The sequence below is a fragment of the Quercus suber genome, unplaced genomic scaffold (genome assembly GCF_002906115.3).
Source record: "Quercus suber isolate HL8 unplaced genomic scaffold, Cork oak 2.0 scaffold_421, whole genome shotgun sequence".
Classification (NCBI taxonomy): domain Eukaryota; kingdom Viridiplantae; phylum Streptophyta; class Magnoliopsida; order Fagales; family Fagaceae; genus Quercus; species Quercus suber.
In genome coordinates, this window is record NW_027069872.1 from 37506 (window position 1) to 60008 (window position 22503).

A 22503-nucleotide genomic window follows, 5' to 3' on the forward strand; every position below is an offset into this window, starting at 1 on the left:
TTCCATATGAAGATTGAGATAAATCATCAGTTTTTCATTACTAAAATGGAATGAAAAACCTACTTGGACTTGGACATACAAATTAATATCCTACATTCTTTAACTATGCTAGAGAATAAACAAGCTGATGTATTCTCTACTAATTAATCAACTAAATTTACATAAAGAACTATTTCAAAAGCAAACATACAAATTACGATATGGTTGAACAAACGATTCCAAACCTCAACTGCTAAGTAAAGAATAGCAGTAGACATCTTTCCTCCGCACAAAAGAGATAAAGCAATCTACGAAGAAGAAAAAGCGAAGAAAAGAACTCCGAATTAATTCCAAGTGACCAACAGATAGCTCAGCCACACGAAAAGAGAATTTGTCTTGCAAATTGAAGAAAAGTATATAAATGCATAATAGCTCACCATTTTGTACTTAATCAAGAACCTAAAGGCTAAAGCAGGGCAACAACTCCAAATGCCAAGTAAAGAATATTTTCCCAGACATCTAATACCAGTGCACAGATACTTTGATTGCTTGCAAATTGAGAAAGGGTGGGGGTCTGTAGGGAAAGCAACAAATTAAAACATAAAGCAAGAAGAACATAGAATAGAAATTAAGCAAGCATAAAATGAGTTTAGTTTTATTTTATTTTTATTTTTATTATTAGGAAGGGGGCTTTTAGTTGGTAGTAATATTTATGACATTATTAAGGTAATGTTTGCATTATGATGTTCGGTCCATTTATTTGGACACAAGATTTCACTAATCTAAAATTACCAAATATTTCACATTACCGTAAGATCATTTATATTTTATATATATTTAAAAACTGGAGTATAGTATTTATTATTGCTACGCTCCTGTTGAGCTACATCATCCACCTAGTTTCAACTCTCTCTCTCTCCAAATTCAACAAGAGCTATAGAAACTCTACATAAGAGGAGGAAACCTCACAACTCTGGATAAAGGCAAATTTGGCAAATTGGTAGGTGCAGACTTTACGTTTGAAGTACTTGAGTGAAATGAAGACGAATTGGAAAGAACTGCAAGAATTATTTTTAGAATTGGTTTACTTGGAGAGAGTCAAATGCCTAGGATCACTATGCCTTTTCGACGAGAATGGAGTGTGGCAAAGTTCGAAACCAATGCAATAAAAGCTGTTGCGAGCAATACCAGTAGTGTGGATTAATTGATTATTGTTCTCTAGAGAACTCACATTATCAAAAAATAAAAAAATAAAAAATTATTGTATGTCCCATAAGTCTTAGAAGCAATGCACAATTGTTCACATGACTTGTTATATCAGGGGTGCATAAATGTGGAGATGGTGTTACTCCAATGACATAAGACCGTTCAAACATTGTGAAAGAAAATGTGAAAAAAAAAGTAACCTCATAATACTCTTATAAGTTTATTGACTTTAAATCTAAATTTTGAATTCATAAAATATTATATTTAATTCTATATAATAAAAGTTAGATCCTAGCTAGATGTTAGATATTAAACTCTAACACCAAAATTTAAAAATTCCACTTTATATAAAATTCTATAAATTCATCAAAGAGTCTTTACCTCCACTTGTACTTCTAGGTGTTTCTAATGAACACGTTCAGGGTTCAAATCCCTTCAACCCTTGTTATAACTATCAAATTATGAAAAAGAATTTCTATAAAATCACATGCTAAGAAATCTTGTCAATAAATTAAAGGTTAAAGTAACAAGACTAAAGCAAAGGAAAAAGGAAAAAGGAAAAAGGAAAAGGAAAGGATCACATATGAGAGAGAGAGAGAGAGAGAGAGAGAGAGAGCATAAGCAAATACATTAAAAAGTTAAAGATTTTTTTTTCCTTGTAATTTCCTCTCTGTTAGAGATATATATTAGACATATATTAGCCCAATGTAATAGGCCCAAGCCCAGTCCTACTTGTACTAGTAGTCTAGGGTTTAGTCGAGAAGCATGTGCTAATATATGTCTAATATATATCTCTAACATGAGAAGTCCACCGGCGCGTGGAGGAGAAGCCCGAAATCCCAGTGGCGCGTGAGGGCGCGTGCGGTGTCAGATGGCTGCCCAAATTTCAGGTTTTGTTGATCGGTCGATGTGGAGGCCGTAGGGACGGCGCGTGTACCAATAAGACTACCTGGAAATAGGAATCTGAGGCGACGCGTGGGAGGTTTACCGGAGCTGTTGGCGGCGCGTGGAGGCGCGTGAGGACGCCGTTGGAGGCCGTGTTCCTGGGGATGGTGATGTGCAAGTGAGAATCTTCTTTGATTGTTAGAGATATATATTAGACATATATTAGCCCAATGTAATAGGCCCAAGCCCAGTCCTACTTGTACTAGTAGTCTAGGGTTTAGTCGCCTATATATACTCATGTTAGGGTTCATTGTAACACAGGTTATTGTACTACACTCCTACACAATAAAGATGTAGCCCTTAAGGGATTCCTCCGTGGATGTAGGCCGTCAAGGCTGAACCACGTAACCTTCGTGTTCTTGATGTTCCTATTCTATGCTTCATCTTCCGCATCCACTTTAGCATACACAACATGGTATAACACATTGCGTTTTATAATATTCTCCATTTAACATGGTATCAGAGCTAATATTCAACACTCTCTATTTTATCAAAGTCTTGCAGTTCATTAAAAAAGCAAAAGATGACAGCAAAAAAATTCTTAATAACATTTAAATGCAAGTATAAGGCTTTGTGTGAATCTTGCAGTTAAATAGTCTCTATTTTTATCATTTTTATCTGTTAAAAGGGATTCTTGCTTTATCTTAAATTAAGAAATAATTTCAAAACTACGTATTAGTAGAAATCCTAAAAAAGAAGGGTGAAATATGGGTGGCGACTTTAGAAAGTAGAATTTCATGTGTATAAACCCAAGCAAATATTAGTTATCATTATCAACTTTTTTTATCTTGAATTATCATTATCAATATTACTATATATCTTCTGAAAAAAAAAAAAAAAAAAAAAAAAAAAAAAAAAAAAAAAAGCCAATATTACTATGTGCTCAACCGATTTTTCAATTATGTCTTTTTAATTCAATGATATTAAAACAACAAAATTTTTAAGTGATAATTTTTAAATAGTTGTATCAAATGGACCCTAAAAGTGAAATCTATTATGTGTATAAGTATAACCTAGAGAGATGGGTAAAACAATCTGTAAAGTAAATGCTAGCATGGCACTAGAAAATGCTATTCACATTTGTGCATAATATCAAGTTACAATCAGGGCTATGTGCAACTTTTAGAACCCAATTTGACCTAATAAACATCTAATCTAAGACTCAAAACACGATTGCACAACTCACACTTATCCAATCCATCCGCATTGTTTAGGAATATCACAATCTCCCCACTTAAATTCCTGACGTTCTTGTTAGGTCCTCGCGCTATAGTTTCCTTGAGCCATAATGCGTTACTAGGTTGTCTTTGTACTATTTGTCATGACCCAGGCAAGTGCTAGCCACATATATGCCATAACCCATAAGGACTAGTCAAGTCACAATTGGGGTTCTCATAATCACATATATAATCACTTAGTATATAAACACTTAATGTAAGAATGGTCCACTTTTTCATCACTCATTTATCCAATTTATTTACGTACTCTAGGATATTGTAGACATGTTCAAGGGAAAGATACGATATCATTAAGTCTAGACATGAAAATAAATGAATAAATAAAATATTAGAGAAAAGACAAAAAGGAAGTATATATATCACTCAAAGTGGTCAAGCATAAATACCTTGCCCAATTTTTTGTCTGTTTCTTTTTTCTTTCTTATTATTTTTATTTTTTATTTTTATTTTTTTGAGAAGATATTTTTTACATCATATCGGGTATGGTTTGATGGTAGGATTTCTTGTTCCAGCACCCAGAGAGGAGTGGTTTGAGTGATAGCTCCAGAATGTACACGTGGTATTACCCATTGCCGTTGCGTGGCGTGGGGTCGATAGGCCCACACCAGAGACCCTCTTTTTTTATTTAGAGAAAGAGAAAAAGATATTTTTTCACAATGGCATATTTATAATAATATATATATATATATATATATATATATATGAGATGAAATCACGTGGAACATTTCTTATCAAGAAACATGACATCCTTTAGTAGCCTTATATATAGAGGATGTCATAAATGAGCTCCAAGGTTAACTTAGAAACTAAAGTTCACTTGGAAAGTTCCTAGAGATGTTTCGAAGGATGAATTGATTGTTATTCTTGTAAGTATTAATTATTCTTTCAACAATATTGTGATATAGATGTTGAATGCATTACTTTTGGCCTATTTAGTAGTTAACTTGCATTTAGAATTTTTTAATTGATAATTAGTACAACTAGTGAGTTTTAAACTCATGGTATCACCCTCTAGCTTTTTTCCTTCTTCTTTTTGGAAAGGTGTTACTCTCCATCTTGTTCTTGCAAGGAGATGAGATGTTACATTTTATTGTTTTATAATTTAATAGTTACAATAATGAGAGAAGGGGTTTTTTAACTTGCATTTGGATTTTTTATATAATAATAATTACATACAACTAGTGACTTTTAAACTCATGGTATCACCCTCTAGCTTTTCTTTAAAGGTGTCACGCTCACTTTTTCTTACAAGAAAAAAAGATGTCATTTTTTTTTTTTTTTGTTAATAATTCAATAATTACAAACATGAGAGAGAAGGAGATTTGAATCATTTTCCCTAATAAAAGAGAGCGGACTAAATATGCTACTAAGGTATAAGGCTTTTTACATAGTAATGCCATCAAGTTAAAACTAATTGGCAAATATTAGCACTTGAGTTAACAATATATTTATGTGAAATATATTATTTTCAAATCAATTGGGTTCAAGTTACATTTAATAAGCCATATTAAAAGTTACAGCCACCTTGTTACTTTTTATTAAATAAAAATAAAAGTTACACCACCTTATTACTTTTTATTAAATCACTATTTTGTCAAGCCTCCTTTTTTTTTTTTTTTTTTTTTTTTTTTTTTTTTTTTTTTNATTTTAGTTTTTACATTTTGAGAGAGGTTACAGCTAATTTAGTCTCTAAATTTTGATAGCAATCAATTTGATCTATGCTAACTTATAATCAATTTAAATTCATGAATAAAAATTTTAAAATGCAAAAATACTATTTTGGCCTTACATTTTAGAGTTATAATCAATTTAATCCCTATATTTTAATAGCATTTAATTTGTTCTATGTTATTTTTAAAGCATAAATGCACTTTTGATCCCTACATTTTTACCTTATTTTTATATTGGTCTCTACTTTTCTATTTTAACGCTTTTAGGCACTAAAAAAAAAAAAAAAAAGTTCCATTTCAGTCTCTATCATTACTCACTTAATAGAAATTTCCTATGTGGCAAATGAAGTGCGTTGTTGGCACACTAAATGTTGATGTGGCGAATAAAATAATATTAAAAATGCCACATCAGCATCTAATTTTTTTAAAAAAATTTATCAATTTTAACCAAAAAAAAAAAAAGAAAAAAAAAAAAGAAGAAAACAACAGAATTAAAATTCAAAAAATTCGTAATTTTAGATCTGGGTTCATAATAATATTAAAAATTTGGGTGTGTGTTCTTATATTTAAATCTGGGTTTGTGTTCATTGTGTTCTTGTTGAAGATGAACCCAGATCTAAATTTATGTATTTTTTGAATTTTAATTCTATAGTTTTATTTTTTATTTTGTTAAAATTGATAAATTAATTTTTTTTTTTTAAATTAGATGCTGATGTGGCATTTTTAATCTTATTTTATTCATTACATCAGCATTTAGTGTACTAACAGTGCACTCTGTTTGCAACATAGGATATTTCCGTTAAGTAAGTAACGGCCGGGACTAAATGGAACCCTGTTTTCATTTAAGGACTAAAAGCGGTAAAATAAAAAAATAGGGACCAAAATAAAAATAGAGTCAAAATATACTGACCAAAAATGCATTTACGCCTATTTTCAACTTATAATCAGCACTTTTACACGCCAAAAAAAGCCATATCAACATTTAATTTTCTTAACATTTCTCGGTAACCAATTAGGTTTTCACGTTCCTTTTCTCAATTTTCTTTTTCTGTACTGTCTTGCAATTTTTTGGTAACCAAACATTATCACATGCTATTAGGCTCACCACCACTAAACCCAAACCAAGCTAGCACCATCCCAAATCACCACCACCCACCTCAACAGTTTAGTATTCTTAGCGCAATAGTCACTCTACAAGTATAAGTATTTGTGAGGTGTGAGAGGAGTAAAAGTCGATATTCAAGTTTCCAAGAAAGAGTTTCATACACATACACACTTAGATTAGAATAAAGTAGAATTTCTATCTTATATATATAAAAAAAAAATTATAAAAAGATTCAACTAGAATTTATTATGTATCCATATTAATATTATGAAAGTGTACAACCTATTGGTTATTCAGTGGAAAATTATTGAATACTTCGAGAGTACTATAAATGCGTATACTTCCTCCCTTTCACATGAATTGTGGGTCTCACCATAAATTTAATAAATGGGACTCGCAGTTATGTGAGAGGAGAAAGTACGCATTTATAGTATTCCGGAAGCTGTATACAATATGGACGCTATTGACTACACCGTGTTTGTGCCAATTATTATTATTATTATTATTATTATTATTATTATTATTATTTTTGATAGACTCTGTGCCAATCATCTCAATATGTGTGCTGTATTTTTTTAATTAATGCTAAGATAATTTAATTTAGGTAAAATTATCATAAAGTGACAAGTAACTCACTAATTATTAATATAAGGGTCTTATTAACGAATGTCATTAAGACATTTATTAATGGATAGTTTTAGAAAATTCTGATGGACGCTATTGACTACACCGTGTTTGTGCCAATTATTATTATTATTATTATTATTATTATTATTTTTGATAGACTCTGTGCCAATCATCTCAATATGTGTGCTGTATTTTTTTAATTAATGTTAAGATAATTTAATTTAGGTAAAATTATCATAAAGTGACAAGTAACTCACTAATTATTAATATAAGGGTCTTATTAACGAATGTCATTAAGACATTTATTAATGGATAGTTTTAGAAAATTCTGATACAATTTTCAAAGAAAATATTAAAAGCCAACTACAAAAAAAAATTAATTTTTTTTTTAATTTTCCCATAAGAAAAGTTTCTAAAATTTTTTCCTAAACCTATGCCTTTATGGCATCCAGGCCTAAACTTTCCCTTAATATAATTTCAATTTATTTACATTTTTTAAAGGTTATTTCAATTTTTTTTTAAAAGAGTTATAAATTTTTTTTGTAGTCCTAGCATACTCTTCTTGATGAAAATTGCTAAAGTCACAAACGATTTTACAAATTTTTTTACAATAAAAAATATGTAAAAATTAGTTTGTGACACAATCATTTATAATAAAAAATTTAATTTTTAATAAGTTAGATTTGTGGAGAGAAATAACAAAGATTTATTTACAGGAAAAACACCGCCGCCACGAGAAAAAAATAACTGCTTTCTATAGACTCGTCAAGAAATTGTGGGAGAAATGGAATATCAGGACCTTTGTTCTCTTTAGCCTCTTTCTTCAGTTTTTTCTGCTTTTTACTGCATCCATGAGAAAGAAAACGGCAAAGAAATGTGTTACTTTCATAATCTGGTCAGCTTACCTTCTGGCTGACTGGGCTGCTAGCTTTGCTGTTGGATTAGTCTTTAACACTGAAGAGAAATATGCTTCTGCTCAAGACAAAGGGAATGATGCCAAAGGGGCTGAAGCTGATACTGGTCTTCTTCTGGTGTTGTGGGTACCTTTCCTTTTATTAATGGTCGGTGGGCAAGACAGAATAACGTCTTTCGCTGTGCAGGATAATGAGTTGTGGCATAGGCACTTGATTTGGCTCTTTCTCCAACTCTGCACCACTGGTTTTGTGTTTATTCAATCAGTTCATCAAAACAGACTGTGGATCCCAACACTTCTCTTGCTGCTTGCTGGAACCATCAAGTATGCTGAGAGGATCGTTGCGTTGTATCTTGCAAGTTCGGATAGCTTTGGAACATCCGTACTTAAAGATCCGAATCCAGGGCCCAACTATGAGAAACTAATGAGAGAATTCGAGCACTATAAAGATAGCGGTGTTCCTGTACAATTTGTAATTTTCAAAGACACAGAGTCCCGGGTCATCAAATATGATAGATTCAAGTTGAGTGACAATGAACTGGTGCAGTATGCACATCGCTTTGCAAATATATACAAGGGATTGATTGTCAATCTCATGTTCAGCTCCCGTGAGCATAAGGAGAGTCGAGAATTCTTCTCTAAAAGAACAGCAGAGGATGCATTGAGAATATTAGAGATCCAGCCCAACATATTTTATGATCTTCTCCATACCAAGGTGGTGGTGGCGAATTCCAAATTAGGAAAAATGGTTCGGTATATGTCGTTTGGGTTTGTTGTCTCTGCATTGGCACTCTTCCATAAAAAAGACAAGTATGGTTTCAAGAGCTTCGATCTGAAACTGACCTACATCCTGTTCTTTGGTGTCTTAGGCCTGGATGTGGTTACACACCTCCTATGGATGTTTTCTGACTGGAGTACTGTTTCTTCTCTTGGCAAGTATGCAAAATATTTCCGTCTTGCCAAGATCCAATCCAAAATCTTCAGTGAATTACTTAGTCTGAAGAGGCCAAGATGGAAGGAAACCAAAAAGTCGAAGCCAAAATCGAAGGAATCAGAGGAAGATACCACGGAGGCATCACAAAAAAATTAATTGGCGGGAGGCAAGTACACCAGTAATGTTTAAAAGGTGGTCTGAAACTCTATCACAATTCAACTTCTTATCATATTGTTGCAAAGAAAGTAGTTCAGAAAGTAGAATTATGATGACAAACATGCTTAAATCTATGCACATTAAGGATTTTATAGAACAGAAGAAAAATGACCTTTTTCTGAAGAGAAGCGTGGTGTCTCCGCCATTACCTGAGAAGCTATGGGAATTTATCTTCGACGAGCTGTTAGAGAAATCCATATCTGCTCATGATGATGAAGAAGCCAAGAGAATAAGCTCAGCTAGAGGAGATTGGATTCTCGAGAATGGTGTCTTCTTTGAAGATGATGACAGTAAGTTAACTCGATTAATGCCTTACGTCAAGGATGTTGCTTATGATGAAAGCCTTCTATTGTGGCACATTGCTACTGAGCTGTGCACCAAAAATCTTCCTAGTGTAGGCAGCCCTTCTGATGATGATGACGAACGCATGTTATGCATGTTTAGTCGGTGGCTCTCAAATTACTTGATGTATCTTTTATATCAGCAACCAAATTTGATGTCGGAAGTGTCAGGCATTGCAAAACAAAGGTTCAGGGATACCTTGGCCGAAGTGAAAAGATTCTTTAGACAAGGATTGGAACTAACGGATCTGGTGAATAAACCGGAAAAGGCTTATCAGAGTATTTATGGCGTAGACACGAGTCTCGAACCTGCTCTTGTGAAGGGAAATCTATCTAAGTCAGCACTTTTTGATGCAACCAGGTTGGCAAAAGAGCTTAATTCGTTGGGCAAACAGAGATGGATGGTAATGAGCAAAGTGTGGGTGGAATTGTTGTCATATGCTGCAAGTCGTAGCAGAGGAAATGGCCATGTTCAACAACTAAGTAAAGGTGGCGAGCTTCTTACTTTTGTTTGGCTATTGATGGCTCAATTTGGGTTGAGAGAGTCTTGGGTTGAGACCCGTATCCGCACAAGGCTGGTTGTTAGTAAATGAGTATATTTATATATTTGCAGCTTATGTACTGAATAATAAACATTCCCTGCTTGGTTTCTGTGGTGCTGCTGTTGATATATATGCACCCACCAGTACTCCAGGGATGTAGAAAACTGTTAAATTTATCTCTGATTCATCAATATATAATAATAAATAAAATTTCAGAGAGAATTTGGGGGTGTTTGATTTATAGTGTGCAACTACAAAAAATGCATTTTATCATTGATTCACATTCAAATTTGCCCAAAATTTTCATGCCTTCATTGAACCATTCTTGTTCGGTACACCTTTTCTAGGGCCTTGAAGAACTAGGCCTTGAAGCCCAATCCTGCAAAAGGGACATGCCTTTGGAACCCCAAGCCCAATGGGATCAAAGAACTACACCACATGGTATTGGATTTTCTAGCCCAACGAATCATCAAATAGATTAAACAACATTTTTTTTCCGGCCTAAATTGCCCAAAAATGAATAAGAGGCCTCATAATTTTGGTCTTTAATGCATATAATAATAAAATTCATATAATAATTATATATAACAAGAATAGTATTTTCTTGGCACATAAATAAGTTTTTTACAGTAAAGTTTGTAGCATTTTTTTAATTTTTCATTCACTTAATGGTAATTTATTTGGATTTCCATTAATATATACTTTTTTTTAATGAAAAAGTTATTAAAAAAAAAACTTACAACCTGATATGAAAATGAATGTGAATGATAACACTTTAACAAAATAATAAATCAATATTTAAATTATTTCTTATAATTAGTGACACAACAATTTGTATGACCTATATAATTTGTAAGACCTATATAATAAAATTTATAGTATTTTTAGCATCATTCAATTTTTTTTTTTTTTTTTTGCCTTCTTAAAAGTTGGGGAAAAATATACAACATTACAACTCAAATTAAAAATATTTGTTTTATTTATGAATTGAATTTGTTAGTGATGATTTATATCTCAGTTGGAAATATATCAATTTCAAATGCATATATATATATATATATATATTTTTTTTTTTGGATGTGTATGAATTTGTAGTTTGTAGCATTTACACGTGTGTATATAATTTTTCGAATTATGTTGGAGAGAATATAGCACATGGTAATATTTTTATATTATAATAGAAAGAAATTAAAAATCTTGATGTGAGTTTGTTATTGATAACGGAGGTAGTGTTCTTGAACTTCGTTAGAATATATAAACAAATTGATGTACTCAACTAATCACCTGGAACCAATCCAATTTACATTAGAACGAAAATTCAAAAATGCAAACATAAAAATTACTATTTAGTTGAACAAATGAATCCAAACCTCAACTGCTAAGTAAAGAACAGCAGTAGACATCTGCTAATTTGCTTCTTTTTTCTTTTCTTTTCTTTTCTTTTTTATTTTTTATTTTTTTGGAGAAACAATTAAGAACCTAAAGCTAAATCTTGGCAAGAACTCCAAATGCCAAGTAAAGAATATTTTACCGGGCAAGTAATCTTAATTTGCACAGATACTTGATTGCTTGCAAATTGAAAAAAAGTGGGTTTTACTACACTGTACACATTTGGAAAGCTATAAATTAACAGATAAAGCTCGAAGAATATAGAAAATAATGCATATTACACAGTTTAATCCCCCTACAAACAGCATCGAGCAAGTAAACAGCTCACGTTGTAGATTACTGTTCACCCACAAACCGCAATACTAATCACAAAAGATCGTTTCAATGCGATAACTTTTCGTAGGTTTTTTTTTTTTTTTTTTTTAATATATATAAATATTTTAAATTAAATGTCAATCAAATATTATTTATTCCATTTTGAAAAGAAAAAAAAATTTGAGTTTAAAAAAATGTTCTTATTTTTTGAGAAGCAAAAATGCTATTTTTTTATAGGTTTTAATTTTATCAACATCTCTGTCTTAGTACATAAACGTTACAATGCTATGTGCAGACTAAGCTCCATATAGCTCAACACACATAAACATGTATATAACGCAATTCAGTTTAATTAGTACATAAACAATTAATTTGAGATTGGGCAGAGACTTACCCATCACACATTTATCTAATTCATGTTCAATGGCATATCAATCTAAGCTGACAAGCATAAATACCTTCCCACTTTCTTATCTTTTTGTTTTCCTTTTTTCCTTTTTTATTTTGTGTTTGAGAAGATATTTTTGCATGCACAATGGCATAACCATAATTTGATGAAATAATAGGGCATTCTTTTTAATCAAGAAAGGTGACATTCCTCTAGTAGTTATATATATAGTAAAAGTTATCGATGAGCTCCAAGGTTAACTGAGAAACTAAAACTAACTTAGAAACTCCCTTGAGATGTTTTGAAGAATAAATTGGATTCTTGTTCATGTAAGTATTGATTATTATTATTATTTTGATACAAGATAGAATTTCTACTCTAGTATAATCTAAGTGTATATGTGTGTGAAGCTCCTTCTTGGAAATTTAAATCCTGGTCCTTGCCCCCCCACACCCCACAAGCACTCATACTTGTAGAGTGACCATCACACCAAGGGTGTGCGGTGGTCTATAAGTATTGATTATTGCTTCCACAACATTATGATATAGATATTAAATGCATTACTATTGGGGCTATTTAGTTGTTAAATAGCATTTGCATTTTTTAATTGATAATTACACTCATCTAGTGAGTTTGAAATTCATGGTGTCACCCTCCGATCTTTATTTTTATGGTGCAACCTGTCACGCCCCAAACTCAAAAGGGGTCCAAAGCATGAGAAATACATTCCAAAGGTACTTGTAGATTTTACATTTTTGACAATTCAATCCAAACAATTCATTACAAGTACCAACATAAAAAATTTTCATAATAATTTCATTAAAGATACTCCCAAAGTAAGTTAGAGCTCTATGCAATAATTATAGGACAATTGGCTACAAAAGAATAGAGATCTGAATACATATAATTACACATCACTATAACTTATCCCAACAGTGGAAATAAAAGTTATCACCACTATTAGATACAAAAGAATGAGTCAAGCCTACTCTAGGATGTACATCATCTAAAGATCATCATCACAAAAGTCTAGCCTCCATCAATACTACTAGCCACAAAAACCTAACTACTGCTAGCCACAAAAATCTGTCTCAAAATGATTGCTGCCAACTTTGAAAAAGTTTGTAAAAGAATGGGATGAAACAGAGTCCAATAAGTAGCATAATTAATGGAGGTAGGGGAAATGCAAGTTTCATGATAATGACCATTTTACAAAACATGCTATCATTTGGGAATTTCCATTTAATTTTGCAAAATAAATTCCCTTAACACCATGACAAGAATGATAAACACAATGCAATACCAAGCTTCCCAAAGTAACTATGAAATTACTTATTATTCACTATGAGCCAAAAAATATCCAATATTATTTCAAAACTAGAAACCTCACCCAAGGCCACATGTCAAGGTGCCACAAAGATCGAAATGTCACCAAGACATACCGCCACAAACAGGTCAGAACCCAAACATACTTGCATGATATGTACATCTTTTGGCATGTGTTTATCAGCCCTGCCTAGACTCACCCACACCCTCAAGAATTTACCAATCCCCCAATGGGTAGCAGGGGATAATGCACTATGTAGTACCTCTTTTGCATGTGGTCTCTTGGCCCTACCTAGCTCAAACAGTACCTCTTTTGCATGTGATCTTTTGGCCCTATAGGCAGTGACCATACCCACACACTCAAGGATTTACCTATGTCATGCAAGTGAAAGGCTCTAACCTGACTTGTCATCACAAAGACGAGGTAATCACACGTCATAAAGACGTGGTAATCACCAAACATCATAGCACAAGGGCAAACCGACATCAAAAGTTCACAAGTTAAATGTATTTAAAATACATAGTTTACTTCCAAGTAATTTCATAAGATATTTTAATAACCAGATATCCACAATATTCTCGAAGTCCTTAAAAACTATTTCTCTTGTCAAAATATTTTGCATCAATCTCTCAAGTAATAAGACAAGGTAAGCATCTTTAAATTTTCTAGTATACCATAAAATCCATGAATTCATTATCAAAGGATTAATCAAAGATGCTTATATTTTCCATGTCAACAATTCATGCATTTCCCCATATGCAATATAAATTATAAGGCACTTTCATAAGTAATCATATATGTAACGGACTATAACACGAAACATTTTAGGAAAAATATGGTTTCCATAAACAATTTCCCAAAAATATGGTTAATCCAAAACAACGTTTTATGTAACATGATTATTTTTCAAAAATCCCATTATAGAGCTACTTACCTTGCAACCCACAAAAGCTTAATTCTTCAAGCTCCAAATGAAATTAACTAGAACCTAAACAATACCAAGCATCTAGCTATGGATTAGAGATCACTAAATAAGAAATTAATTAGGCAAACCTAAGTATTTAACCTCACAAATAATGTATTCCATGTCTAAAGTTTCTCAACAATTTAATTTACAAGGTATAGACTCCCATTTATACTTATAAATCATTCAAGGCATTATCTCTAACATCAAAACCTCAACACTTTATAAGTAGTTTCCACAAGACTTATATAACATCATCAAGAGAACCATGACACCAAAATCATAATATCCTCCAAGACAAACAATTTAAATCTTTAACTAGCTCCAAATAAACCCAATAGTAATGGAAAAATTAGATTTACTATCACATGATATAACTCAAAACCCCTAAATTTCCACCATAAATAAACCTTAATTAGTCACCATTTCTAAAAACCATAAACTCACTCATCAAATAAGTCCACCAAATCAAAATCCCATATACATAATCACAAAAATATCACCCAAGAAGCTCATATATCACATGAGTATCGTTTCCAAAGCTTAGATGAAGAGAACTTCTAGCCAAAGCATATAAACCTTCCAAAAAAATAGGAGTTTTTACCTCAAATAATAGAGATGAGTGAGTCTTCATTTTTCCTATGTAGTTTTCCGGTAAATTTTGCCGGCAAAAATGGTGGAGGTGGCTGTGAAATAAGTACCGATGAGAGAGGAGTGTGTGTTTGTGAGAAAAAGAAAAAGAAGTGTAAAGGAACACTTACTTTGACCGGCCAAAGAGGGAGATAAGGGAGTGTGATGTGTGGTGGTAGTGAATGGGGTAGGTGTATTTATTTTTATTATTTTTTTTATTTTAAAGGAGCTAGGATGTTACACAACCCCCACCCTGTACTTCCAAGGAAAGGAGATTCTATATTTTTCTTTTTGATAATTCGATAGTTATAATAATGAAAGAAAGGAGCTTTAAACTCTAATTCTCTTAATAAAAGAGAATGAAATTTTCCATTAAAAGTTACAAGAATTGTGGTGAAAATATGTCACTTGTGTTAAAAGTTAATTAACAAAATTCACACGTGAGTTAACAATATATTTTCGTGACATATTATTTTCAAATGATTTGGTTCAAGTTACATTATTGGACCATAATAAAAATTACACCACCTAATTACATTTTTATTAAATCATTATTTTGTCAAACCTTTTTTCTTTTCTTTTTTAGTTGATAGGTAACTTGTAAGCACTAGATTTGACAATAATTCTATCTCTATATAATATATTAAAGTGGTAGCACAGTAAAAAATTGAAATTAGACTATAATTGCACTTCAATTTGGTGTCAAGTATCCTTCTAATTTCATGGTAAGTGTTCTTCCACTTACACTCTTATTTTGCAGCAAATTTCTTTACACATAAGTTCAAGAATCTAAAATTAGAAAATATTAAAACCCTCAATTAGAATTTATTATGTTTCTATGTAATCGAGTGACTGTCTACAACTTGTTGTTTACTAGGGTGAATCATTTCATATTATAATCTTGTATGCTATTAAATCTATAAGCTTATTTGTTAAGCATATTGTTTTTCTAAAGAGAGTTTAGCATGTTTAAGAATTGAAAAAACTGTTATTTTTAGCACTTATAGATAAGAGTTTTAATTTAATGCACAATCAACCTAATATTTGGCGAGCATAATTGTTAATTACATGATAAAATTGTGCACAAAGCCTTGTATTTCAATTGGTTTCTAGGGTTTAATTCTCTTCTCCCCTATTGTAACTATTGCAATATAAAATAAAATAAAAGGAAAAACATTTAATCAAATAGTGGGTATAACAAAATATTATTGAGATAAAGAGTTATCAAGTAGTATAAATTTTGTTTTTGTTATCCTATTATGCCATTTGGAAGGGAATCACTAAGCTATCTAGAATATAAATTCTTGGGAATATAATTTTTTAGAATCTAAATGCCTAAGAATGTATCGATGCTCAAGTTTGGTTTGATAAGGTTTGTACCAATATGAGATATTTATTTTTGACTTACTCCTATAAAATATAGATGATTATATTTTTATCTCCAAAATAACATTGCACAATATAAACTTGAAATATTTTATATATTTCAATTATTCTTGAAAATACCATTAATATTGCTAGAAAAACTTAAATCAAACAGGGATGAAAAATAAAAATAACATAAGTATCACACGAATTCATGGAAAAAAATTTAAAGACGTAAGATAAATATTGTTAAAAAATAAAGATCATTGTTGAAAAAATAAGTTTATATTCTTAAAAAAAAAGACTAGCTATATGCTCATGCGGTGAACCGATAAGGTAAAAACTAAAAAAGAATAAAATTTAATATAATTGTATAGAATATTTATTAGATTAGATTATTTAATAAATTTTAGAATATATATTAGATGAGATTAGTTTTATAAATTTTAGAAGTAATATATGAAGATTATTGTAGGGACTATAAATTTGTGCCAAAATTTAGATATTCTTTCAATTTTAAGTTACACCATTTGGCGTAACGTGAGATACTTTAAATTTTTGTAAATTGAATTTCTTCAACTTCCCCTTTTACATGTTAGATATTAAAAAAAAAAAAAAAAATGCATTGACAAACTTTGCATTTGTATATAAATTTGCATTTTATATCTAAAAAAATATTCTCATTTTTTTAGATATTAGATACAAAATCTGCATCTATATATCGAGCTACAAACTCTGACAATAATCTCTTTAAAAAAATTATAAATTTTTATAAGTTAGTTTTGGTGAGGGCAATAACAAATATTGCTTACAGGGAAATAACCAGGAGAATATAATCCTTATCTATAAAGACATCAAGAAATTATGGAATAAATGGAATATCAGGAGCTCTGTTCTCTTGAGCCTCTTTCTTTAGATTTTTTTTTTTTTTTTTTTTTTACAGAGCTTCCCCGAGAAAGAAAACAGCAAAGAAATGGAACTTTCATACTGATCTGGATTGCTACCTTCTGGCTGACTAGGCTGCTAGCTTATATCCCGTGCAATACCTAGGGTATTGCACGGTGTGCAATACCCTCTTTCCTCAGCCGTAGATTTAATCTATGGCTTACAACATTGACACCTCACCAATTAGCAAAAATACTACTTTACCCTATAAAATCAGTTCAGCCCGCCATTTTCCGCACTTTTGGTAAGTCTGACTAAACCCAAGCTAAAATCAAATTTCTCTCTCTCTCTCTCTTTCTCTCTCTCTCTCTCTCTCTCCTCTTCTCTCTCTCCCTGCGTCTGAGGTTGCTCTCTGCCTCTTCAACCCATTCTCTTCCTCTTCCTTCATCTAAGCAGCCTAGTACCAGTCCACACAAGCCAAGCCTCTCTCTTTGTCATCACTCTCCATCAACTCACCATTTGAAGCCAAACCCCCACGCCTCGTACCAGTTCAGCCCGCCCATTGTTGATTCAGCCCGCCCTTTGCTTCTTTCCACCATGCACGGTTCAATCTCAATGTAGGACTTGAATCTTCCATTCGGTGAGTTCATCAACTCAAATACCAGTTTTTGTTTTTTAAGGATCTTTANTACCAGTCAAAATTAGTGTTGAATTTACCAAATTAGTGAGCTAGTTTATGTGGTAGTGTGCTCTAATGTATCAAAATTAATTTGTAATGTTCACTCAAGTGGGCCTATACTAAATTTTGCATTTTAATACTGATATTAGATATGGGGGCGGGCATTGCAAGTTAATCTTGAATTAAGGTGTTGATATTGCAAAAATAATTGTGGGTTAGGGTGGAAATTGTAAATGAGTCAATGACAATGTAGGTTAGTATCAATACGCAATAGCTACATTGAACCCTTAATACCAGAATTGCTTAACTTCCAATTAACCCTAAAATGACCCCCTTTAAGTCTTATAAGATTTTTAGACGATTTTAGTAATTCTGTTTGTCCCACCAATAGAGGTCTACTCATGATTGAAACCTTATTTTGTCATATAATTCAAGTAGTTGAAAAATGGATAGTTGTTTCAGCGTTAATAAGTTTTGCATATTTTCAATAATAACTAAATCAAAATCTTATTGTGGGGGCATTTTTTGCTTCAAGGAAACTCATAGGAAACTCATGTGTACTCCTAGGCAATTTTTACTCTTTGTCCCACATTGGAAGGAAATCCTTCCTCTTTGCACCTTATAAGGCATGAACCAATGAGAAGAGTACCACTAGTTTGGTAACCAAACTAGTGGTACTCGTTACCAAACTAGTGGTACTCTTTCTCATTGGTTCATGCCTTATAAGGTGCAAAGAGTAACCAAACTAGTGGTACTCTTTCTCATTGGTTCATGCCTTATAAGGTGCAAAGAGGAAGGATTTCCTTCCAATGTGGGAAACTAACCAAACTAGTGGTACTCTTTCTCATTGGTTCGTGCCTTATAAGGTGCAAAGAGGAAGGATTTCCTTAGAGCAAAAATTGCCTAAGGAGTACTCATAAGTTTCCTTAGAGCAAAAAACTCCCCCACACTTATCATTTATGACTTTATTCTCTCTCAAAGATCAATGAATACAAATCATCCTCAATAACTTTACTGATATCTTTTGCATTCTAATTTGAAGTATCACTTGTGAATTGTCAATGTGTTTTTCATTGTTTCCTTGTCCTATATAAGTTTCTATCCTTTGGTTCTCTACTTGAATTCTATGCTTTTAGTTCCTTATTGTATTTATAATAGTTGATTTTTTGTACATTTGTTTGTTAATTACAGGAGTATTCTTTAATTCATTGCATAGTATGGTGAGAGAATTCTCTCAAAACATGGATACCAATGAAGATTTGAGTCCTAGAGTCATGGATGCCAATGAAGATTTGAGTCCTAGAGTTGGTATGGAATTTGATACATTAAAAGATGCATGGGAATTTTGGCTAAAATTTGGAAGGCAAATGGGCTTTGATGCTAGAAAGCATTACATAAATAAAAATAAGAATGATGAAAAAATAACATCAAATGGATTTGTATGTGCAAAGCAAGGCATTCGAGGTCCAGAAAAAGAAAATATGATTCGCACTCGTAACCGAGATGATACAAGGACTAATTGTCCTGTAAAGCTATATGTTTCATTAGTGCGAGAAATTGGAAAGTTTAAAGTGACTGATTTTATTGAAGAACATAATCACACTCTTCATCTGTCAGAAACAATTTATATGATGAGATCTCAACGGAAAATCTCAAAAGTTCATGCAAGATTGATTGAGTTAGCATCCTCTTCTAGAATCAAGCCAAAAGCAACACATAAGTTAATGAGTAGAGAGGCTTGTGGGAGAACTAATCTTGGATTCGTTGTATAATTATCTTAGAACAAAACAGCAAAAAAATTTGATATATGGTCAAGCAATATGCTTATTAGGATACTTTCAGGAACAATTGACTACAAATCCATCCTTTCAATATGCAGTACAATTAGATAATGTTAAGTAGATTACAAATATTTTTTGGGCTGATGCTAGAATGATTATTGATTATTCTAATTTTGGTGATATGGTGACATTCGATACTACTTATGGTACTAATAAAGAGCTAAGACCTTTAGGGGTGTTTACCAGTTTCAATCACCATAGAGGGTTAACGGTTTTTGGAGCTGCTGAGAGAGAAAATCGCATCAGTTATATATAAAATATTATTATTATTTTTACAATACTGCTACAGTACAATTCCACTTTTGGAATTGTACTGTAGCAGTATTGTAAAAAAATTTACAATACCTGCTGATAGCATTTCCTGATGCACTCCGTTTTGGCCTTTGAAATGCTAAATATACTTTAGATATGGCATTAGCATTCTCCAATGCTAATGCTCTAAGGTAGTTTGTCAGTATATTTCCTTAAACCTTAACCACTTTTTAATGATTTGATGGTCAAAATTTTGCCATATCAGTATTAAAGATTCAGATCTTCTAGATTTTCTAGGTGCTAGATTTTCTTAAATCTTAACCACTTTTTAATGATTTGATAATCAAGATTCTATCATATCAGTATTCTACTAACAATATTTTTAAAATGATAAAATAATATTGCAAACAAAATAATTAAGATTATTATTAGTAAAATGATAATGTGGCAGAATCTTGACTATCAAATTATTAAAGAATAGTAAAGATTTAAGAAAATCTATTTGGTAGATTATCTAAGAAATCTAGAGAATCTAGATCTGTATAAAAAAAAAAGAGATTCTCCTTTCACGAAGTTTCGGCAATATAATCCTTGTGGTCCCCACAACCTGTTACAATGGTCAGCCATAGATTTAATCTAATGGCTTTCAACATTGACACCTCACCAAAAACAAAAATATTACTTTACCCTTAAAATCAGTTCAGTCCGCCAACTGTTTTGGTGGTCCATATAGATTGAACTTATTGTTGCTAAAAATTGAAAACTGAAAACACTGTAACAAAATAATTTTTAAATGGGTAAATAATACCGTGAGACTCATTTTTAATGAAAAAGTTAATAAAAAGTAAAATGTGTGGATCTGTAAACAGTGCAAAAGTGCATTGTTCATAATAAAAGTCAACAAGTGCGGCTACTATTCATGTGAACAGTATCCGCACAGTAGCGGCACAGTACCGCATTACTCCCTCGCACGTGAAATGAAAACGTGCCGCAACATTAATCTCAATCCAAACGCTCGCGGTAAGTCTGAGTAAACCCAACCTAAGATCAAATTTTTCTCTCCCTCTCTCTCTCCCCTGCGTTTGAGGTTGCTCTCTGCCTTTTCTTCAACCCATTCTCTTCCTCTCCTTCAATCCGTTGTCACAGCAGGCCGCCCATTTCAGCCCGCCCACTGTTTCGGTAAAAGTTTGAGTAACCAAACAGAAAATCAAAATTTTTTCTCTTTCTCCCCTGCGCAGCTGCCGTCTCTGCCTCTCCTTCAATCCATTGTCACAATAGCCCCAGCTCATACATAGAAGAAGATCGAGCAAGACAACAGAACACAGAAAGACAGAAGTCAGAAGAACAACCTCAAACTCCTCTGCTTCTTTCCACCATGCACGCTTCAATCTCGATCTAGGACTTGAATCTTCCACTCGGTGAGTTCACCAACTCAAATACCAGTTTTTGTTTTTTAAGGATCTTTATTTGTCCATTTCTGGAAATTTTCATCTTCAAGAATTTTATGGCTGATATCATTAATCCCTCCCATTCCCCCTCCTTTTGGGCTCATTGGATGAACTGATTTGAACTTAAGTTTTGAACCTTTAAATTTATTGTTTTGTGCATCGGAAGATGTCACCATTGAAATAGTTATTTTTTAACCCCTTCTAAAGGATATGTAGGTATCTGGCTATGAAAGATTCCTACTGGTTTTTCTTTCAGTCATATCTTCCGCTACCCCCTTCTCCCCCAAATGAGAGAAAGCAATATATATATTCTGCAATTTTTAATTTTGCATTTCTCTTTCAGGATTAAAGGAACCACAGCTGCAGAAATTGCATCTGGCCTCTATTGGTACTTAAAAGTATTGGTGTGGTGCTCATGTTTCATGGGACAAGACTGGTGGTGTTCAAATAGCTTTCATCCCCAAGCCAGGATCACTGCCTCTTGTAAAAGACGATGGGCTGATGATCCAGCGGCCAGTCCCATGGAACTATTACCAGAATATTGTTACATCTAGTTGTGCATATTGAATCTTTGCTTACCTTTTCAGTCCTACCAAAATTTTGGAACTAAATGTGCTATTCTTCATATTTAAATGATTGAGAGGACAGGAACTGTAAAATAGATTATATATTAATTAAGAATTCAAGAATTCACCTATTATACGCTTTAGAGAATGATAGTGTACTATTTTGAAGTGGACTACTCTTTATTCTTTTCCTTAATGAGCTGACTTTCTAATCTTGCCCAAGATATATATTAGTTATTTCTTATACCTAAAAGAAAATCACCATTTATTTTTGGCTAAATTTCCCTATCCATTGGAATATTTAGGCAAAACATAATTTGAGTTGAAAAAAGTTACTTTTTGATACCAGGGTTTATTGTAACTATCCACCATAAACTATAGGATTATTTGTAATGTCCATCCTAAACTATAAATTTTTGTGATCAATATATATTCAATACCCAGATTAGAGATCAGTTTACCAGTCAAAATTAGTGTTGAATTTACCAAATTAGTGAGCTAGTTTATGTGGTAGTGTGCTCTAATGTATCAAAATTAATTTGTAATGTTCACTCAAGTGGGCCTATACTAAATTTTGCATTTTAATACTGATATTAGATATGGGGGCGGGCATTGCAAGTTAATCTTGAATTAAGGTGTTGATATTGCAAAAATAATTGTGGGTTAGGGTGGAAATTGTAAATGAGTCAATGACAATGTAGGTTAGTATCAATACGCAATAGCTACATTGAACCCTTA

At 32.2% G+C, this 22503-nt stretch overlaps 3 protein-coding genes across 3 annotated transcripts; all 3 read left to right on the top strand.

The window, feature by feature from the left end:
• The first annotated feature begins 7621 nt into the window (after window positions 1-7621).
• LOC111994130 (uncharacterized) lies at window positions 7622-8773 on the top strand. The gene has a single exon (XM_024025986.2). It carries the CDS (start codon window positions 7622-7624, stop codon window positions 8771-8773), a length of 1152 nt encoding a protein of 383 aa, XP_023881754.2.
• A 121-nt stretch (window positions 8774-8894) lies between these two features.
• On the top strand, window positions 8895-9767 carry LOC111994131 (uncharacterized). Its single transcript, XM_024025987.2, has one exon. The coding sequence runs from the start codon at window positions 8895-8897 to the stop codon at window positions 9765-9767; it is 873 nt and encodes a 290-aa protein (XP_023881755.1).
• Window positions 9768-18899: 9132 nt separating this feature from the next.
• LOC112040612 (protein FAR-RED ELONGATED HYPOCOTYL 3-like) lies at window positions 18900-19430 on the top strand. Its single transcript, XM_024073498.2, has one exon. The coding sequence runs from the start codon at window positions 18900-18902 to the stop codon at window positions 19428-19430; it is 531 nt and encodes a 176-aa protein (XP_023929266.2).
• Window positions 19431-22503: the final 3073 nt, after the last annotated feature.

What these genes read in the sequence shown, in the direction of transcription:
- LOC111994131 (XM_024025987.2), top strand. Translation starts at nt 8,895, where the DNA reads ATGCTTAAATCTATGCACATTAAGGATTTTATAGAACAGAAGAAAAAT.
- LOC111994130 (XM_024025986.2), top strand. Translation starts at nt 7,622, where the DNA reads ATGAGAAAGAAAACGGCAAAGAAATGTGTTACTTTCATAATCTGGTCA.
- LOC112040612 (XM_024073498.2), top strand. Translation starts at nt 18,900, where the DNA reads ATGGATACCAATGAAGATTTGAGTCCTAGAGTCATGGATGCCAATGAA.